The 18,888-nt window shown below is 42.9% G+C and overlaps 1 protein-coding gene across 1 annotated transcript; it reads right to left on the reverse strand.

Moving 5' to 3' along the window:
* Positions 1-648: 648 nt before the first annotated feature.
* Positions 649-17,914, reverse strand: LOC136836581 (oligosaccharyltransferase complex subunit ostc-B; the record flags this gene model as incomplete). The annotated part of the gene is given in 3 exon segments (XM_067101039.1): positions 649-805; positions 17,407-17,624; positions 17,841-17,914. Coding segments are annotated over 3 exon segments (311 nt in total), but the record flags the coding sequence as incomplete, so codon positions are not given.
* Between the last annotated feature and the right edge of the window lie 974 nt (positions 17,915-18,888).

The following is an 18,888-nucleotide window of genomic DNA, read 5'->3' on the forward strand; positions in this document are numbered from 1 at the left end:
ACTGTTCATCATGATACAATTTTTCTTTATTTTTTTTTTTAAGATTTTAAAATATACATATTTTCTTATACCCTATAAGGTTATTTTATGTTAGAAGCCTATACTACCTATCACTTTGACAAATGTGCGAATCATAGTTCACAGTCATTATTTTGATTCAGTGCATACAGCAGTAATGAAATGCCCGTTTCTTTTTTTCATACTATGAGACATTTTCTTCATTCCTTTTGTTACTGATTTTATAAATGTCTGAAGTAACAGCATATAAAAGTATTTAATACTGTATTTTAAAAGCATATGTTAGTACTTTGCTATGCAAAATGTGGCCAAATGTTCTGGCATGAAAGACAACATACCCTACCTGTTGACAAGTCAGAAAAATCAGGACTGGCACTGTACACATAGTACAGTATATGATAAAATAATGGTTTTTAATGAAAAGCTGGAATCAAGAATGAAATTGAATATTACAATTACTGTATATACATGTTTTGCTAAAGGGATGATGAGGTGGTAAGCTATTGTTTATAATTAATCCTTCTGTATCACAGATTTTTCACTAATCAAGGACTCATAAGGTCCAAATACTGTTAGATTAGTGAAGGTCTACCTATGAAAGGTTACCTGTCCAAGGAGTATGAATGCAAATAATAAATCTTGTTTTATTTTCATACTTAAACCAAATCACATCAAAAATACATTCAAGGAAGAAAGGTAACAAAGTATTTAGTGCAATATGTCTCACATATATCAACCTCTTGAAGGGTATACTAAACTGTGGACACCTCAGCTCATTAAGTACCCTCTGCAAAGAAAAAGTTTATTGTTAATAGATCTCATTAAAAATAAAATTTTTCAAGTAATTTGTATTTTATAAACCTGGGCCTTCTTTGTAAAGCATTCCTCAGCTCAAACTGGAATCAGCTGTTGAAACTTGGTAACGAGGTAGTTAACTAATGGTAGGAGGGTGAGTGGGAGAACCCCATTCATTGGCTGTCACCAAGCACTTTTCCTTCAATATCAGGGACTAAGCCAGGTGGGATTAAGATAAAATGGTCTGGTTTGTATACCTGAAACATAAGAATGACTGTACTTTAAAAATTAGTTATTTGTTCCCATGGAAAAACAAACCACCATATGACTGGCAACTTATATTTCCATTCATAGTATTGAGCATGGGTTCTTATGGAAAGTTTGCCATCATATCACTTTGGGAAAATTTACTGCCATCAGTTCACCATCAGGAAAATTCGCCCTATGGAAAAAACACACTTGTGGTAACTACCACACATTTCAGCATGAAAGGATCTGATGAAATAGAGAAAAGACTTCAAAAGAATTTATTTAATCATTCACTGCAAAGAAAAATTACATAAAGTGATTTGCACCTAATGTGAGAGGAAAGTCAAAGCCTTTCTTTCCAACACCAACAACCTAAGAAGATTCACTCTCTCATCAGCAGGTGAGACTCCAAGATGGAGAGGCCAGCAAGAATGCTCAACCAAAGTTTGAACAACAATGCTGCCTAAAAGGAGGCAATGGCTACTAGATTTGTAAACAAGAAGGAAATACTTCATCTTCTTTTTGGAAGTTATCTAGGACTGGTCATTTCTGCATCCTCTGGCAAGTATTACTTCCTCTGTTGCAGCAACAGCAAGGAAAGTAGCTGGTCTATCTGCTTGATACCCAGGAACCTTCTGAACCACAAATCAAACTGTTAATTTAATCTAACATAGCATGAGCTTGCAGCAACCACAGCAGTGGGAATGACTGTCTCACCTCCAAAGTGCACCCTAGAGTGTACTCTAGGGTACACTGTAGGTTTGATGTAGGAACAATGGTTACCTCCTGAAGATCTTTAAGCTTACAAATGAGGCCAATGATCTCTTGAAAGTGCAATTCCAACTCCAACTGAAAGAATTCTGAAGGAGGAGACATGGGTCCTAACAGATTCCCCAAAAAGCACAAACTGGCCACTCTCCTAAAAGAAAGGCTGCCACACTATCTTCACTGGTAAACAATCTTGGGACTGTGGGCAAGACCTGGCAGAAGCAATTGCTGAACATGAAGTGAAGTCAACTCATGAACAGAGTGAGCAAGCTCCCAACCATGGTTATCATTCCCAAACACTCGTATGATCAGTGAAAACCAAACTACATAAGGCTTTGGACAAAAACTTGTGCTACCATGCACACACTAATTGGAAGTCACGGACAAACTAAGGACACCCTGACTGTCTACTTAATCACATGTAGGCAGCTTGCCAAGATATCCTGCTGTATCATACAGCAGTAACCTGTGGTATATGAAACCCCTTGTCTACACATATACAATCTGGGATTGTGCATGCACTGAGCAAGAAGGAGTGCAACTCTTCTCTGTGTACCTTGGCAAAAAGCCTCAGAAGGAATGGGTGTACTCAAAGGAACCATGCTATTTATAGCAAACATCCAGCTGCAAGTGAGGGAAAACAAGTGCCAACCTTTAAAGTTGAAAGGCCCTCACTTACTTCATACTTATCGTGAGAGGGATTTTTAAAGATATCCTTTTCTCATCCTACAGGAGAAAGAAAGGGCAGAGGACAAGAGAAAGAGTCTTACTCTCCTCAGCTAGAGAAGACACAGTCAAGGCAAGACAACTACTACAGGAGGCTCAACAGTATTGAGCTCCTGAGCAAGAACAGTAGTGAAAGGCTGGTCACTCAGAATACTGAGGGACAGCCACAACTTTTGCTAATACCCTAGTGCAATTGCCGGCAAAGCAGGGTTAAGTAGTGGCAAACCACATGCACGCCCACCTGGGTCGACAGTGTCACTGCGCGCATGCCAGTCAACAACCTCCATGGGCATACCTCCCTTGGATCAAGCCAAAGGAGAATAAGTAGAATGGGCAAGAAGAAAGGGAGGGGAATCTGTGAGGAAGGAGCCGAACAGATCTGAGGATGTCCAGGGATAGTACACTTGTCCAAAGGCAAACCTCTTACACTGTGAAGGAGACTTTTGCAGGAAATACTAACTCAGAGGGCATAAAGCAGTAAAAATACCAGCTTACATCCTTCATACTTTCTACTGCTCACTTTTCTTGCTCAAATCCATTGTGGGAAAAAATACAATACATACAATAAAAAACAAGATGTAGAAGTACAGCATGACATATTAACATGACCACACCTGAAGAAAAGAGCTGGCTTACAGCAGGTGAGTATGGGAGGCTTCCCACACCAAATCCTTCACCTACCTACCACCAACTAACCACAAGATTACCAACTGTTCCAGCTTGTACTAAGGAATGCGCATACACCTATGTAAAAGGCTCTGGTCTGTTTCTGTAAGAACAACTTCAAATTCTTTGGCACCTAACAATAACTAAGGACACAAAAGCTTAAACTTCTTTCATTCAAAACAGCGACATATTGACAGTATGATTAAACATTACAAACAACCTTTCCCACAAGCTGTTATTCTTACAATTTCACCATGACTAGTCATTAAAAATGTTTTTTCATAATTAAATTAAGTTTCATATATACTTGCCAAGTAATTACACTGCTTTAGTTTCAACTTGCGTGGCAGCTTAGATTTTAAAAATCGCGGTATCTCTTCTATTGTTTTCATGTACCTGCAGTTGACTAGCCCCGCCCACTATCGGGAACAAGAGGAACCTCACAGCTGAAGAGCTTAATTCATTTGTGCCCTTATGTCCATGAGAGGGGAGGAGGGAGGGCTCCGATTCTATAATTACTTGGTAAGTATATATGAAACAATTTTATTATGAAAATAAAATTTTCATATAAGTAACTTACAAAGTAATTACATACCTGAATCCCACATTAAAAGGAGGTGGGATACATGGACATATTCTACTCCAAAACATTCAGTAATGGTAATGAATTTGAAATAAAAAAAGTTGCTAGCATTGACACAATGTTTGTTGTTTCCCTACCTGATAAAACAGCTACTGCAGGTAGATACTGCCTCTGGTTGGTGCTCATCTTAACCTGTAGGGTGTGGCGGTATAGCCTGGAGTGCCTCTGCTTTAGGTGGGAGCTTGGGAGTGAAAGACGTGTCCGCTGGCTTGCAAAGCATCAACAAGTACCCTTGCCCCCAGGCGCAGTACCACAATAAAAACAACCAGACAATGCTGTCACCTACACTGAAATAAAAAAACCACCACCCATCCACTAAAAACTGATGGGCGCTCCAGGTACATGGTACCCCAGGGCTCCCCAAGATTCAACACCTTATATCATGGCGAAGAGATAGAGGATAAAAGGGAATGCTTCCTATGCTTCGTCCCCCAATACCATGCCAGCCACTGACAAAGGACCCAAGGTACTGCAGTTCTGAACACTGTTTCCACTTCACTTAAATAATGCACTGCAAAAATCGATTTACACCTCCAGTATGTGTACACTGTCAAATGGAAAAGATAGACAAATTATGTCTAAAAACTAACGAGGTAGCAATTGCTCTGATCTCGTGAGCTTTAACCTTAACTGATGGCAAGAGGTTCTCTCCAATTCGTGAATGTGCCTGCGATAATAAGGTCTCTTAGAAAGAACGACAATGCGTTCTTAGAAAGGGGTCTGGAAGGATTCTTCACAGAGCACCAGGGGTTGCTAGAAGATCCTCTGATCTTCTCAGTTCTATTCAAGTAATATCTCAAGGCTCTCACAGGGCACAGAGCTCTTTCCTCCTCTTCTGGGTCAAGAATCACCATTAAATTCTTAATGGTAAAAGAATGGGGCCAGGGCTTGGACAGAGCCTCGTCCTTGGCCAGAAAACCGAGAGTGAATGAACAGACTGCTTCTCCTCAAAAGAATACAACCCTTTTATTAATAGCCTGCAGTTCACTGACCCGCTTAGCAGTTGCTAAAGTGACGAGGAAGAGGGTCTTTCTCGTTAGATCCCTTAATGATATGGAACGAAGGGGCTCGAAATGGGAACCAGATAGCCACTTCAAAGACTATGTCGAGATTCTAGTGGACCAAATCCGTCTTCCTCTGCTTGGAAGTGTCGAAGGATTTGATGATGTTGGTCAGATCCTAGTTCGATGACAGATCCAAACATCTGTGTCTAAACACAGAACCCAGCATGGCCCTGTAACATCTAATGGTAGAGGAAGACAGGCCTCTTGAGGATCTCAAGTAGAGTAGAAAATTCGCAATCTGCGTCACAGAGGTCTGAGAAGACAAGATGTTATGTCTTCTACACCAGCCGCAAGATTGTCCGCTTGGCTTGGTAGACCTTGCAAGAAGACTGACATCTACATCTTGCAATAGCCTCAGCAGCTGGTCTTGAAAAACCTTTCACTCTGATGAGTTCCTGACAGTCTGAAGTCTGTCAGGGCACAGATGGATATCCTTGATGGAATCATCTGAAATGATGCTGTCTGATAAGACTTGGTCTTTGTGGAAGTAGCCTCGGAAGTCCATGAGCAGCTTGAGAAGGTCTGGGAACCACTCCTGCAGAGACCAGAATGGAGCTACCAAAGTCATCGACAGGTTGTGATGGGTAAGAAATTTGTTTAACACTCCTGACCACGTTAAATAGAGAGAATGCATACAGGTTCAAGTTCAACCAATTGTGGAGCATGGCATCCATTGCCCATACCAGAGGGTCCGGGGCTGGAGAACAGAATAGCAGAAGGCGATGATGCCTTGATGTTGCGAACAGGTCTAGGGTTGGCTTTCCCCAGTTTCCACAGATCTGTGCACACCTGTGGATCTAGAGTCCATTCCGTGGGAAGGACCTGTTTGCGATGGCTCAGCTTGTCCACCAGCATGCTCAATTTGCCCTGAACAAATCAAGTGACAATCTTGGTCTGATTCTGTTATGCCCACAGGAGAAGGTCTCTCACCTAATGAATCGTCTTCAATTCTCTGACAATGCTGCGAAGCTTCCTGGTCTGGTTAAACTAAGATATACTTAACTTGTTCCAGGGACCATGTCCCAGAAACTTCCATGTTCCCCAGAAGGGCTCCCCAACCTAGATCTGATGCATCTGAGTAAAACTATAGGTCGGAACTCAGAGGAGGAGAGACTTTCCTTCCAAAGTCTTCTTTCGGACAGCCACCATTGCAGGTCTGTCTTGATTTCTGATGTTGGGAGAAACAAAAGAATCTGGGTGAGCTCTCCTGTCCCAGGTGGCTTATAGGAAGAATTGCAGTACACTCATATGTAGTCTTCCTAACATTACGAACTGCTTGATGGAGGCTAGCGTTCCTTACAGGCTCATCCACTGGTTGGCTGAACAAGATGTGAGAGAGGGAAAACTTTGAACCTTCTGAAGGCATGAGTCAACTCTCTTGGGGACAGAAAAGCCCAGAAACTCCAAGAGTTGATTGTCATCCCCAAATAAAGAATTCCTGTGTCGGAGTAAGCTGGGACTTCTGAAGGTTGACAATTAGACCTAGGTCTTGAGCAAGGTGAAGGGTCTTCTGTAGGTCCTCCGTGCACTTATCCTTTGAAGGGGATTGAAGAAGCCAATCATCCAGGTACAGGCAATGTTTATTCCCATACAGTGGAGCCACTTCACAAGAGGGGCGAGATCTCGGAGTAAATACTTGATTAGCTGTAGAGAGGCTGAAGAACAGAGCTCAAAACTGAAACACTCTGGCCTGGAGGATGAACCTGAGGTACTTCCTGGAGTCTGGATGGATGCAACATGGATGTATGCTTCCTGCATGTTAATGGTAATCATCCAATCCCCTGGTGAATGTTTGACAGGACTGTCTGGTTAGTTTCCATCCTGAATTTTGTCTTCTGGACAAAGAAATTTAAGGCACTGACGTCGAGGACTTGGGGACTACAAATGAGGTGGTTTGAAAACCCTCTGTTTTGGCATCCTCGACCACCTCTACAGCTTTCTTCCTGATGAGGGAAGCAAATTCTTCCCAAAGGGCCAAATACTTCTCTGAGCCTACCGAGTAGGCAGTCAATGCAACGGGCATATTGACTAAAGGAGGCTTCTCTCTGAACGGGATGGAGTAGCTCTCTTTTCAGAACCTTTACTACCCATTGTTCAGCTCCTCTGACTCTCTGCCAGAAATGAAGAAGTCTGGCTCCTACTGGTACAAGGAGGACTGTCTCTTCACTTTCAAGAGGAAAGCTTGGTGGAGGACTTCTTAATTGCCCTGGCCGAGAAACACACATTTGACCAAGGCCTAGGCTGAAATTTTGGTCTGCTCCTACAAAAGGGCTGTTGCTGAAGAGGAGACTAGCTTGGAGCTAAATGAGGCCGATCCCTTAAGTCGCCTGGCTGACTGTGCCAAGAGATCCTGTGTTAACTTCTTCTGGAGGTCAGAGGCAGTCTCTTTCACAGTCAACCGAGGAAAGAGATGGTGATGGTCTAAGGGAGAGAAAAGGAGGGCCAACTTCTGGGTAGAAGTAACTCCCTTAGTGGTGAAAGAACACCAAACCTCTCTCTTCTTAAGTACTCCCCATAGAGAAGAGAGCAGCAAGCTCCATGGAACTGTCCCTTATGGCTTTGTCCATACAAGAGGATTCCAAGCCAGTTCAAGCAGTCTCCTAACGAGGTACCACAGTCGTCTATCTTCTTGGCGAGAACTCCTACAGTCCAAGCTGAAAAGATAAACCCTTCAAACACTTTAAAAATATCCTTGAGAAGATGGTCAAGCTCCGTCAGGGATAAAAATCTTGGCTGAAGAGAAGGCTGATCTTCTAAACGAGTCGATACCAGAGAAGCCTCCTGGGAGGAGGCAGCGACTCCCAAAGAAGGAGCTTCTCTGGTGGCGTAAGACAAGTACCTCCTACAGGACAACTGAGAGGGAGGAAAGCAGAAAGTGGCCTTGCCTTGCTCTCTCTTCAAGAGCCAAACTTCAACATCATTCAAGGCCTTCCTTGAAGAAGAGGAAAGAACCATCTTCGGGAGCCTGGAACTATCGTCAGGCTGGTTCCTCATCATGAAGGCCAAGGCAGGTGAGGTCGGGAGGCTGGAGAAGAGAAGGCAGAAAAGCTCTGCAAAAATACCTCAGAAGCGCTGTGTACACCAAGTTAGCAGGTTCCTGATTTAAGCCTTCATCTTATGATGAGACCAGGGACAGAGACAAGTCTGAAGGAACCTTAGCTGCAGTAGGCACTTTCTGCAGCAAGCCCAAAATGTCACTTAGTTGACACTGAAAGGGTGCCAGAGACGGATCAAACACCTCAGGAGTGGCCAGACCTGAAGCAGCAGCTGAGGTGGCGCTGGGTGCCAGAAAGCTGGTGCCGAATACACGGGAGTTGGCACCAAATGCTCAGGAGCTGGAGCTGGGCACTTGGGAGCTAATGCTCGGTGCCTGGGAGCTGCTGGGTGCTCGGGAGAAGCAGATGGCGCTCATGAGCTGATGAGCACTTAGATGAAGGTGGGTGCTTATGTCAACTAGCCAGGTGTTTAGGCGCCAAATAATGGCGCTCAACAACAGAGCGCTTGGGTGAAAACGCTCAGGACTGTCCCAAACACTGCAGGATGGCTGTGGGCTGTGCAAAGGCTCTTTGAACTGCTTACAGGGCAGCGGAGAATAGCAGTCATCAACGGCTGAGCGCCTCTTCAAATGCCAAGACTTGAGAGGAAAGTGCCAATGGCATCTCTTGTCAAGACTGGAGCCTCCCGAACCAGAGGACAATTGATGCACTTGTATATTGACACCTTTCCAATGGCTGTCAGTTGTAGCCTGGAAACGATCATCAGGCTCCACTGAGGGGGCGACTACCCGTAGGGCAAACCCCACTGACCTCCCTTTGACCTCCAGTATGACTCCTCCCAAATTCAGAGGAGTATTACAGGGACCTTTGTCTAGGAGGGTCGGTGGGACGAGCAGCCACCTCCTCCACTAACACTGCACTGTCACTAGACACTTTGTCTGCACACATTTTGTCCATCAGGACTTTTAGGGATGCACCTAATTCGGTCACAGTATTCACAACAACATTGATTTTCTGGTCAAATCTAAATTTGCTGACTGCCAATGGGATCGGGGTTGGAAGTATGGGAGCCAGGCAAAGGAGTAGGTGGTACAGGAGGAGGCTGGTGATGGGAGACAAGACAAGTACAGGAGAAGAGTAATAGGAACATTATAAACCATAACAGACTTACGAGAAGTAGACTCTAAGCTAGATAAAGTCCTACTCTCAGCTCTAGAAGTTGCCTTCCTCTTCCTGTCTCTCTCAAGTTTGTCTAAAAGTGCTTTCAAAACCTTCAATTTTCTCTCATCCCAGTCCCTGCATCCATTACAAGTCAAATCTTCCGTACACACTTGTCCTCTACAACTGGTACACATTGTATGGGAATTGCAAGTGGCTTTAGTGAGTCTTGTCTTGCAGCTCTCGCTGCAATAACGAATACTTAATGAACTACAGTCTGACATAATTAGGGGAAATAAAGGTTCAAAAAACCTAAACTATCATTAACTACCTTGAAGGCTACCAAAGGTAAGAATACTTCACCAATTTCGAAGAAATTCTCAGTAAGAATGAGGAAATAATCCAAAATAAGCTGCTTCACACAACTGATGTTTAGTCGTAAGCTGGCAGAAATGAATTGAGCTCTTCAGCTGTGTTGTTCTTCTTGTTCCCGACAGTGGGTGGAGCTAGTCACCTAAATGAAAACAACAGAAGTGCTACTGTGATTTTTAGAATTTAAGCTGCTGTGCAAGTTGAAACTATAGCTATGTAATTCCTTGATAAGTTACTTACCGTATATTTTCGTGTATAAGGCGACCTTTAGATAAGACGAGGTAAAAATTTATGACAAATTTTCATGAATTTATCTCATATCTGTAGTATAAGATGACTGCTAAATTACAAAACCATTTGTGTATAGGCTAGCTTTTGCAACAACGGGTGTCTTATGAAATTCTGGTTATGTAAAGATGGTGTTATTACAAATACAGGCAGTCCTCAGTTATCGGTGGGGTTCCGTTCTGGGGGTATGATGATAACCGAAAATTGCCACTAACCGAAAATCGGCGATTTCCCGCGCTTTTTTGGCGCTTTTTGGGCTTATCAGCGCCAAAAAGTGCCGATTTTCGGTTATCGGTGTTTCTGTTAGGTATGCATTGGTGCCATTACCCAATTATCGGCGCCGATAAACGGAATTCTGCAATTTTCGGCACCGAAAATTGCCGATTTTCGTTGCTAGATAAGCGCCGTAAAACTGGATCGTCATTAACAGAGCCCGCCGTTAACCGGGGACTGCCTGTACTGTTTTACTTGCTGTATCCTTAGAAATTCAACATACCGTATATACTTGTGTATCATGCAACTTTGGAAGACCTAATTTTTGAAGCTAATTTTAAAGGGGTCATATGTAATATTCACATATTAGTATTGTATTATAAAACAGAAACGAATAAAAACAGTACGCATCTTTTCCATGGATCTTTTAACAAGTCATGCTTCACTTCACTGTATCCAGTAATATTGTATGTATTCACATATTACTAATTGTATTATAAAATGCAAACATAGTGATCATGAGCCATGTGCATTGTTTGGGTTTTTCGTGAACGTGGACAATGATACCTTCTGGGGCATCAATTTTTGTTTTTGGCATCAATTCATCCCATTTGCGTTTAAACAACAGTAAAATGTGTTCTTTCATGCCCAGCAGTTTTGATTAAAATACTTTTTCTCTAATATTATTTAGGTTGAGTTTGATGGCATATCAGAGTTTAGAGTTTCATCCATGTTGCTGATGCACGATAATTTATAGTCAGCGCTTGAACACTGTTTGCTTTCCCAGCTTCAGCTACAACTTGCAGTTTAAATTTAGCAGTATATTTCCTTGCGATCTTTTTCCATAGCAAATAAGGGCATAATAAAAAATATATATCAGTTCTATTCTACTTAACGTCATTTGTAACATAACTACAGTAAATGTTTACTATCGTACGATAGTGGAAATGCAAGCAAAACAGCTGTTGTTATCCGATTCGGTTGTTCAGTTTTTTATGACTGTACTCGTTTACTCAACGAGTACTGTATGACGTAAGTAACGATACTTTTATCATTCGCTCTTACTTTTTTAACTTATTTAACTATAAGATGAGATAAAGAGCTGGAGTAAAAGAGGTTAGTCCATGGTAATTTGGTCTCTCAAAAAAGGGACTCGCATGATACACAAGATACACGATAAAATAATTTTTTATGGGTGAAAATTTGGGGGTCGCACGATGCGCAAGATCAAGCGTTAACGAGTACATGCGGTAAACGAAATAACAAAGTCGATTCTACATCATGTTTTTCCTACACATGTCACCTACATGGGAAACCATTGTTTTGTTTATGTTTCATCACCAATCATAAGCAACCCCAAACAACAATACTATCAAGTATGATAATTATCGTAGATAATTACCATTCACATGACTAAATTGTTCTAAACAGTTACAAACAGCCTGAATTTTTAATAAAAAATGACATTTTTTTAATAAAACAAAGTTTTATATATATACTTACCCAGTAATTACATAGCTTTTAGTTTCTTTTAACCAGCAGCTTAAAATTTTGAAATTGCGGGTCACGCTATTTGTTTTGGTTATGGCAACGTGTCCCACCCACTTTTGGGTGTAAGAGAAGGTACAAAATAGCAAAGAGCTTCAATTTGTTTATGCCCTTATGTCCAAGCGAGGGGGGGCAGGTGGGCTCCAATCATGTAATTACTGGGTAGGTATATATAAAATTTTATTTTATTATAAAAATGTCATTTTTATATAAGTAACTTACCCAGTAATTACATAGCTGATTCCCACATTGAATGGAGGTGGGAATGTTGGACATATCTACCCCAAAATATTATTAATAGTAATGAGTTTGAGAATAGAAATTGCAACACTGAATCAATGTTGCTGAACCTTACCTGATAAGAGAGCTGCTACAGTAGATACTGCCTCTGGTTGGCGCTCATCTTATCCAGCAGAGGCGAGGCAGTAAAGCCTTGAGGGCCTACTACTATAGTGGGTGCTTTGTAGCGATGGACTAATTTCCGAGGGCTAGCAAAGTACAACAAGATGCCCCTGGCCAGGGTGCAGTAACACACAAAAAACCAGAGTAAATAGTCACCATAGCCACCAAAAACCAAATTAAAAACACCAATACCCAGCCGTTAAAACAAAAAGACTGGAGGGTGCTCCAAGTACATAGTACTCCCAGGTTCCCCAAAAACTCAACACCGTAAGCAAGGCAAAGAGATTAAAGAAAGAACATTGCTTTCTACGTTTCCTCCCCCCAACACCACGCCAGCCGCTTAAAACGGACCCAAGGTACTGCACTGATCGTGAGTAGTCTCAATATCCCTTAAATAATGCGATGCAAACACCGACTTGCACTTCCAAAACGTCGCCTGCACAATTGACGTGAGGGATAGATTGCGCTTAAACGCCAAAGGCATAGCAACCGCTCTTATCTCATGGGGTTTTATCTTGTAAGAGGAGAGCAAGTCTTCGCTCACCATGGAATGTAATTCCAAAATCAGGTTCCTCAGAAAAAATGCCAGGGCATTCTTAGACAAGGGTCTAGAGGGATATTTCACAGAACACCATAGATTCCTTGAAGTACCACAGATGTCCTTTGTTCTGTGAAGATAAAACTTAAGGGCCCTTACTGGACAGAGAGTTCTTTCTTCTTCAGACAGCTTTACTATCTTGGACAAGCTCTTGATCGTAAAAGCACGAGACCATGGATTCGATGGCGATTTGTTCTTAGCCAGAAAGTCTAGGGAAAAGGAGCAAACTGCATTCCCCTGAGAAAATTCGATGTTTCTGTCTAAAGCATGGATTTCACTGGATCTCTTGGCGGTGGCCAAGGTGACCAGAAAAAGATTTCCTGGTTAGATCCCTTAAAGAGATAGATTGCATGGGCTCAAATGAACTGGACAGCCACTTACGCACCACGTCTAAGTTCCAGGACAGCAAAGGTTTTTCTTTAAGCTTTGTGGTATCAAAGGACTTAATATGGTTGGATAAATCCTGGTCAGATAACTATTTTTTTATGGCAGAAAACTGAGCTAAGCATAGCTCTGTAGCCTTTAATGGTAGAGGTGGAAAGTCCTTTAGTGGAGCATAGGAACAAAAGAAAGTCTGCTATTTCATGTCACAGAGGTATCAGAAGAGGACAAGTTATTTCATCTGCGCCAGGACCTGAAGATGGACCATTTAGCCTGGTAGACATTATCTGATGTCTGTCTTCTACACTTTGCAACTGTCTGCAGCTGCTCTTGAAAAGCCCTTCTTTCGGAGCAGTCGCCTAACAGTCTGAACCCTGTTAGGGCCAGGGAAGACAGGTTTTGGTGGAACTGACGGAAGTGAGGTTTCCTGAGAAGTTGTTGCTTCTGTGGCAGCAGTCTCAGGAAGTCCTCAAGAAGTTCTAGTAGATCCAGGAACCATTCTTTTGCTGCCCAGAAGGGGGCTTTCAAGGTCATGGACAGGTTTTGATGAGACAGGAATTTGTTGATGACTTGTCTCACTAAACTGAATGGGGAAAAGGCATACAGATCTTTGTTCAACCAATCCTGCAACGTTGCACTGGTCGCCCATGCCAAGGGATCTGTACTGGTGAGCAGAGGAGAGGAAGTCGGTGATTCCTGAAGGACATGAACAAATCTATCATGGGTTTCCCCCCCGAGCTTCCACAGATCCAGACAAACCAACAGGTCTAATGTCCATTAGATCTGTCTTTGACAGCACAATTCATCCACCAGAACGTTGAGTCTCCCCTGGATAAAACGCGTTGTCACTTGGGTGTCATTCTGGTGCAACCAAAGAAGACCCTTGCTGCTTTGTACAGGGAGAAAGAGTGGGTTCCCCCTTGTTTCTTGATGTACGCCTGTGCCGTCGTGCTGCCAGAATGCACTGCTACTGGCCTCCCCTGAATTTCTGAAGCAAAGCACTGTAGGCCCAGAAATAAAGCCTGTAATTCTTTTACGATGATGTGCCAGTTTTGCTGTTCCTGAGACCAGTTCCCTGACACTTCTTTTAACCCCAAAAGAGCTTCCCACCATAGGTTCGACACATCTGAAAAGAACTCCAGGCTGGGGTTCAGAGGTTGAAGAGATTTCCCTTCTGATAGTCTCTTCCTGGAATTCCACCAATGAAGGTCCTCCTTGATTTCCACCGTTATCGGGAACACAAACGAGTCTGGAAACTTTTTCCTGTTCCAGCTGGCTCTGAGGAAGAATTGGAGAGGTCTCAGATGAAGTCTTCCCAGAGTGACGAATTGTTCCATGCATGAGAGGGTGCCTAGAAGACTCATCCACTGATTGGCCAAGCAAAAGTTTGGTTCCAGAAATTCTTCCACTGTCTGGAGACACTTTTCTATTCACTTTGGAACTGGAAAAACCCGAGAATTGATCGTCATTCTTAAATAAGGAACCTCCTGAGAAGGAGCCGGGAGAAACTTGTCCCGATTGATGAGAAAGGCCAATTCTTGGGCCAAGAGAAGAGTCGTGTGAATGTCCTCCGCACATTGAGCTTTCGAGTGGGAACATAGTAGCCAGTCATCTAGATATAAGGAGATCTTTATCCCCATCAAATGAAGCCATTTTGCTAGGGGAGCCAATACCCTGGTGAACATTTGCGGCGCTGTTGAGAGACCGAAGCACAGAGCCTGAAATTGGAACACCTTGTCCTGAAACACAAACCTGAGGTACTTTCTCAAAGTCAGATGCACTGGAATGTGAAAGAACTCGTCCTGCATGTCGATGGACGCCATCCATTCTCCTTGGCAAATGGATGCAAGGACCGACTAGTTTGTTTCCATCTTGAATGTTGTGTTTTTGACAAAGACACTTAGAGCAATTACGTCCAAAACAGGTCTCCAGCCTGGGCACTACAAAGAGACGGTTGTAGAATCCCGGAGAATGAATGTCCTCTACTACCTCTATAGCCTCTTTCTGAACAAGGGACTCGACCTCTAGCAAGAGAGCAGCAAATCTCTCTGAGCCTGGAGAGTAAGCTGTCAATTTGACAGCCTTGCAGATTAGAGGAGGTGTGTTCATAAAGGGGATAGTGTAGCCCTCCTTCAGGACAAACACTATCCAAGATTCTGCTCCCCTTTGTTCCCACCGTTCCCAAAAGTGGAGGAGTAAGACTTGGAGGGGGACTTCTTGATGGAACACTGTGGGAAACGGGTACTGTATATGTTCTTGTTCTAGTCTGGGATCTAGAACGGGAGCTCCGACAGGGAGAAGGCTGCAGCAGAGACGAAGATCTGGGAGGAGGAGTCAAAGAATCCTTGGGGCATCTCACAGATTGGGAGAGCAGGTTCTGAGTGTTCTTTTTCTGCAGGTCTGGGGCGATGTCCAGTACTATAGCCTGTGGAAAAAGATACGTCTTGTCCAAGGGGGAGAATAGGAGGGCTGATCTCTGAGATGGAGTGACGCCTTTTGAAGTAAAAGAACACCAAAGCTCTTTTCTTAAGTACACCCATGACGTGCAGACTAGCTAACTCCTGTGTACTATCAAAAATGCCCCTGTCAATACAGGAAAGTACTCCTAAGAGATCTGACGAGATTTCTTTAGGTAACAAGGAGCACTCTCTAAGCCTGCACGCCAGAGCGCCCACTGCCCAGTCTAGGAAACTCATCACTTCAAACACCTTAAAAATATTCTTGAGACGGTGCTCAAGTTCCAAGGCTGAAAACATAATTTTGGCTGAGGAAAATTCTGATCTCCTAGCCGAGTCGATAAGGCCAGAGAAGTCTCCCTGAGAAGAGGCAGAGACTCTCAGGGAAGGAGCTTCTCCGGTCGCATAAAACCTGTAGCTCGATCTGGACAACTTGGAAGGAGGGAAACAAAAAACTGCTTTGCCTTGTTCCCTCTTCTCAGAAAACCACCCATCTACTTCATCCAGTGCCTTCTTTGCTGAAGAGAAAAGATCCAATTTCGGTAATTTCGAAGAACCAACTGAGGGGGTTCCATAAAGAAAGTCGAAGCAGGAATGGAGGGAGTAGCTGGCGAAAAGAAGCTTGGATAAGTCGCTAGCAAGAACCTCAACAACGCAGAGTACGCCGATGAAGGAGCATCTTGATCTGGAACAACCTCTTCCTCCGAAGAGACAGGAGAAAGCGATAAGTCCGCTGTTGTCTGAGCTGTAGGAGGAGCCTTCTGAAGCAAACTGAGAATATTATCCAGTTTGCTCTGAATCGGGTCAACTGAAGGAGGAACGATGTCTGAGATGACACTACTAAGAAACGGTGGAGGAGCGGGCGCAATGGGCGCTCGGGGGGCGCTGTAGAGACGGAGGCCAGTGACAAAACCTGTTGGTGAACAGGCGCCAGTGGGCGCTCAACCGCAAACAGGAGTTTGAGCGCTTTGACGCCAGTTGCTGGCCACTCGGGTGCTGGGTGTGCAACTCCTGATGCAGCAGTTCCTTTATTTGACAAAGAACGTCTCCGTGCCACAAGGCACCAATTTACGACCGTCATCAGAAGCAGAAGAGAATTGTTCCGGAGTATCCCAATGACTATATGATGAGTGCGCTGCATCCTTGCCCTTCTTACAAGGAACATGGGAAGAAAACCCAAACTCCACTGCACACCTTTTCAGCGGGCATGACTTGTCTGTATAGCGCTATGCGCATCTGGGACTAAAATCTTCGGAGCTGGAGGACATACAATGAGCACTCACTTGAAGGCCTTTCCAACAGCCTTTATTTGCAGTCTGGGATTCATCAACAGACTGAACCGAGGGGGTGACTGCTCGGGGGCAGACCCCACCGACCTCCCTTAGGCTGCCAGTTTGACTCCTCCCAGGAGCTGGGAAGTATGTCAGAGACCTTGGCCTACCAGCAATGTATAAATTTCAAAATTCAAGCTGCTGCCAACCACAGTCCTTCAACCACAGCCAGCAGAAACAAATTGAAGCTCTTTGCTATGTTGTGCCTTCTCTTACACCAAAAAGTGGGCGGGGCACGTCGCCATAACCAAAACAAACTAGCATGACCCGCAATTTCAAAATTTTAAGCTGCTGGTTAACTAATAGCTATGTAATCACTGGGTAAGTTACATTACCGAAAGATAAAGGTTGCTGTGAGCGCAACCATAACTCGATATTTACATTTAGTAAGCTGGCCTCGCATAGATAAAAGTTGATTTTACTGATATGGAATTATTCCTCGAATAGTTATTTATTATGAAGATATGGCAATAATATATATGGTAAAAATGTTTTTATTACCTTTATTATCAGTTTATTTCATAATGTGAATCTTTTCATGTATGTCGGAGGTTATCGCACCAAGGCCAGGGCTAGCCTACTGATAAACATCACTTACAATTCAAGGTTTGATTTTTAGAATGGTAGTATAAGACAACCCCCAATTTTTAGGAATGAATTTTATGATTTCAAGGTCGTCTTATACGCAGAAATATACGGTATATGAAAAACAAGCTTAACTCTGTCATACTTACGGCAATTTTATCTTCATGAAAGCATAGCAGGCAATTGCAGCAATGATTATGCATGCAAAGCCAATTATTATCAGAAGGATCCTATTTAATTTTGGGGTTGATGGGGAATGTGTTTGATCCAGTACAATGAAACCAATGCCTCCAAGAGCAAACATGAATGATGATGCCAGACCTTCCATAATGTACTGGCCATTGACTCTGTAAGCCATGAAAGCCACCTGTGGTAGAGGTAATGGAAAAATATTGTTTGATTAATTGTTTTGTAGAGTTGTGAGTCTTACTTGCTTAGACAACTGCCAAAGTAAACCTTATATTAAGCTAAAGTTTCACTCCACTATTATAAATACTACATTTCTTTATAATCAAGTAAGAATTCTAATAATGTACCAGGTGGCAAAAAGTTAAATTTATCAGACTGGTGTTACAGTACTTACTGGCCGTGAATGTCCATGCTCATCTGTAGTAGAACCCACACTTGGTGGTTCAACAATCACGTCATATATGATGCCTGCAAAAAAATTGTCACAATTAGGTTTTAAAAATGACAAATATGACATTTTCATAATAAAATAGTGTTTTATGTATACTTACCCAGTAGTTGCATTGCTATTGTTTCAAAACCGGACAGCAGCCAGAATTCAAAATTTACGCCAGCAAAAACAAAAAACAATATGGCAGCTAGGAGATACCCCCTCTACCCACTGGTGGAGGAGTGAGGAATTACCTTAAACAAAACTTCAGTCGTTTACACCCTACATTCATGAGAGGGGAGGAGGGAGGGCTTTGATCATGTAACTACTTGGTAAGTATACTTATAACTTTATTTTATTATGAAAATGTCATTTTTAAGTATGTAACTTACCCAGTAGTTACTTTGCTGATTCCCACACTAGAGGAGGTGGGACCATGAATAAACAGAACTATAATTAAGTTTGTGTTAACCTTCTTTTATTGGGTAAAAGAAAAGTTGTAAGTTTCTTACCTGTTGAGTGAGTGATCCATACTGATTCTACCTCTTAAATATGGGGCTCTTCTTAATTGCTAGACGTGGCAAAGGAGCCATGGGACGTCTATAGTAAGTATATTATCCTTGTGACCTAGAAGGGCTCATAGGACACCAAGGATGACCAAACAAATGCCCCTGCTCAGGGCGCAGTACCAACCAAAAAACATAAAACCAATCGAATGGTATTACCACTAGCCTACACCAAAATTAAACCCCTTAAAAAACTAATGACTGAGTGGTACTCCTAACCGCACAGCACAATGTACCCCCAGACTCCCCAGCAAACTCCAAAACCTGCGTCAAGGAGAAGGGGACGCTGAGGAAAGATGAACTTCCTTATCACCTTCACCCAATACTAGTTCCTCGCTGGGTGAGCAGCTTCCGTTCTCAACTACCACTCTGTTGATCGTGAGTTCAAATCTCCGACCGGCCAGTGAATAACAAGAGGAATTTGTTTCTGGTGATAGAAATTCATT

This window comes from Macrobrachium rosenbergii, chromosome 56 (assembly GCF_040412425.1).
Source record: "Macrobrachium rosenbergii isolate ZJJX-2024 chromosome 56, ASM4041242v1, whole genome shotgun sequence".
Taxonomy (NCBI): Eukaryota; Metazoa; Arthropoda; class Malacostraca; order Decapoda; family Palaemonidae; genus Macrobrachium; species Macrobrachium rosenbergii.